The sequence below is a fragment of the Nelumbo nucifera genome, chromosome 3 (assembly GCF_055504915.1).
Source record: "Nelumbo nucifera cultivar China Antique chromosome 3, China Antique-T2T, whole genome shotgun sequence".
In the NCBI taxonomy this organism is placed as follows: Eukaryota; Viridiplantae; Streptophyta; class Magnoliopsida; order Proteales; family Nelumbonaceae; genus Nelumbo; species Nelumbo nucifera.
This window is the reverse complement of record NC_142651.1, coordinates 28,153,316-28,156,263: the sequence shown is the minus strand read 5'-3', so window position 1 is coordinate 28,156,263 and position 2,948 is coordinate 28,153,316. Positions and strand designations below refer to the sequence as shown.

The 2,948-nt window shown below is 34.5% G+C and overlaps 1 protein-coding gene across 1 annotated transcript; it reads left to right on the top strand.

Annotated features, from left to right (window-relative positions):
- The first annotated feature begins 756 nt into the window (after window positions 1–756).
- LOC104594638 (uncharacterized) lies at window positions 757–1,533 on the top strand. Its single transcript, XM_010255027.2, has one exon. The coding sequence runs from the start codon at window positions 807–809 to the stop codon at window positions 1,494–1,496; it is 690 nt and encodes a 229-aa protein (XP_010253329.1). The 5' UTR covers window positions 757–806; the 3' UTR covers window positions 1,497–1,533.
- Window positions 1,534–2,948: the final 1,415 nt, after the last annotated feature.

Below are 2,948 nucleotides of genomic sequence, written 5' to 3'. Positions count from 1 at the left end.
ATTATTAGATTAAAAATATTTTTCTCCTTAGGCTGCGTTAGGAAACCATGCAAATGGAGTGTAAATCCCGGATCAGGGTAAATTTACATTTTGGTTCACTTTTGCATGTGTTTGGTAACATTACATTTATGCATTGACAAATGACAGACCAATGCATATTTACATTGATAATAAGATGTAAAAATACATTAATAAAAAAGAAGTAAATTTGCATTCAAGTGGGGTTTTGATTAAAAAAAAAACATATACTTTATTGGAATTCATGTTTGCTTTCATTACAGCTAAAAGTCTGTTTGGTAAGAAGTAAATTTGTGAGTGCAAAACTAATCCAATTTTACAATTTATATGAACCACTTTACACTCTACATATTTACATTCGCACTTATTTGCATCGTTTCCAAACACAGCCTTAGTAATCCTATCAAATGTATATGCAGCTCACCCCAATGTTTCTTTTTTGCCTTTGAGTTACAGTTTTATCCACTAAGGTCGTTTTTCTTGTAATATTGATTCAGGTAACAAGAAAGGCAAGAAATCTTAAAATTTAATTGTCCAACAGCTATAATTAATGTGAATGCATTAAAATTTCAAATAAGAAGCAAATTAAATTTGAGTTATAAATGCCTTAACCGTTGTCAATAAGTGCTTGTGTTTTGAATCATCTCAAGTTGTCTATTTATATGTGATCTATTGTAATGAAAATTCCATAGAGTTGATTTGTTTTTTTTTTTTTTTCGTTCTTTCTATTTTGCAAAACAAAAGGGTGTTGTGTCTGGTAATAGCATAAGTATTTTTCAACATTCCCCATGTCTCAAATGTTGTTCTTCTTCCTATCATCCTTGTTGATTCTAGCATCCCTCCAAAGAACACATGCTGGTGTTCAATATGCAGTAATGAATAAGGCTGTGGGAACACCAGGTGGGGATCGATTTGCTAGAGAGATCGATACGCAACTAAGTATAAGCACAATGACATCTGCGTCTGAATTCATCTGGAAAACGTTGCAGCAATCGGAGGCGGATAGAAAGAATGTGGAGAAGGTGACCCTGATTGTAGAGGTGATGGACGTGGCATTGGCCTATGAATTTAACAATGAGATTCATTTGAGCGAAGACTTCATTGCCAAGTATGAGGGAGATTTGAAGACGATGTTCATCGGGATAATCTACCATGAGATGACACACGTGTGGCAATGGAATGGCAATGGACAAACCCCACCGGGTTTGGTTGAAGGAATTGGAGATTATGTAAGGTTCGCAGCCGGGTATGCTGCACCACAATGGGCCAAACCAGGAGATGGACAAAAGTGGGATGAAGGCTACAGTGTGACAGCCCGCTTCTTGGAGTATTGCAACACTCTCTCTAATGGGTTTGTGGCCAAATTGAATGCTATGATGAAAACTAATTACAGTGACCATTTCTTCGTCGACCTCCTTGGCAAGACTGTAGACCAGCTATGGAACGACTACAAGTCCAAGTACCATGGTGCTCTCTAGGATCTACATTATTATTTCCAATAAATTGGTCCATTTATCAGCTTCAAGTGAATAATGTTGAGAATGTAGTTAATTGCTGATTATATAGTATATGTCTGAGACAAATGGAACTTGTTGGGTTACAAAGAAGAGATTTTTGAAAAAACAAATGTCTTTTTAGGAAAATATCTAAAAAAACCTTTGTTTTGTTATGAAAATAAACTCTATTGCATGGAATTAACTAATTATATGGCTTTTAAATTTAATTGAACCTAGGGTTTTATGTAAAATTCAGTTTCTAACATTTTCTTCTTTTTTTTTTGTTTGTTTGTTTGTTTGGGTAATAAAGAAAAAAAAATATTAACAAAGGAAAAAAAGGATACAGAAAATCGTGCAAACCAGCCACCCACCCCGAACTTTACATGATGAACATACAGCCCACTAAGCCCAGCCGGCCCCATAGAAAAATCTCTGACGAACTCAACCCACTACCCAAGTCTTAGAAAACATGTTTAGGTTTGGAATAAATGATATCTCGATTTCTTTGCAGAGAGAGAGAGAGGTGTTATATTGATGGGGCAAATTATATATGTTATAATATACATACACACATCATGACACAATGCAGTCAGAGCAGCATGTAATCGACAGGCTGCATGAATCAGAAAGAGCCCAAACCAACACCTACACCTCTTTATTGCATCAGTTTGATAATCACAGAATATATGTAGTAAGAATAATTAAAAATCAAATACCAGTACTCACAATTGGCTCCTTGGTCCACAATCTCTGCAATCTGGCCGAATGTAATGCACGGGAGAACAAAAGTTATCAAAAACCTGTTATTAAGATTTCAAACCCATTAGTTAATTAGATTTTGAATGTTGGGTGTTGGAGAAAGTAACTTGAGGCAGTTCCTGTTGATCAGCTGTTGCAAGGTTTGATTGTGTATAAGAGAGAGAGAGAGAGATTTTATGTCCGATTACTTGTTTGAATGTATGAACATCGGCTAACGTAAGTGCAAGTATGCAACCCTAACATCTATGAAGATAATGATCGAAATGTATAGAATTATTCAAAAGCTCAACAACTCCATGAAAATTAATGATCGATTCCTTACGAATAATTAATTAATCACATTAATTATCAAATGTTGCTTATTGTCGCACATTTTTACAGTACAAATCTTGAAAGCACTTATGTGCTGCAAATCACGCATGCTCAGGCTACAAATATTGCACCCCAAGAACACTATATATATATATATATATATATATATATATATAAACTGCAACATGTCTGTGTAGAATTTTCGTTTAAACATTTACACCTTATAGTGCTTTTATTTAACCAAAAAATGGGGTTCATGCTTTCATTTAAACTACTCTCTGCATTGTAGAATTTGCATTATATTTTTTCAAAAGAAAACCTTTTGTTTTAAGATAAAGATTTCACCTACCACCATCTATTGAA

Coding starts and splice junctions, on each gene's coding strand:
- LOC104594638 (XM_010255027.2), top strand. CDS start 807: ATGTCTCAAATGTTGTTCTTCTTCCTATCATCCTTGTTGATTCTAGCA.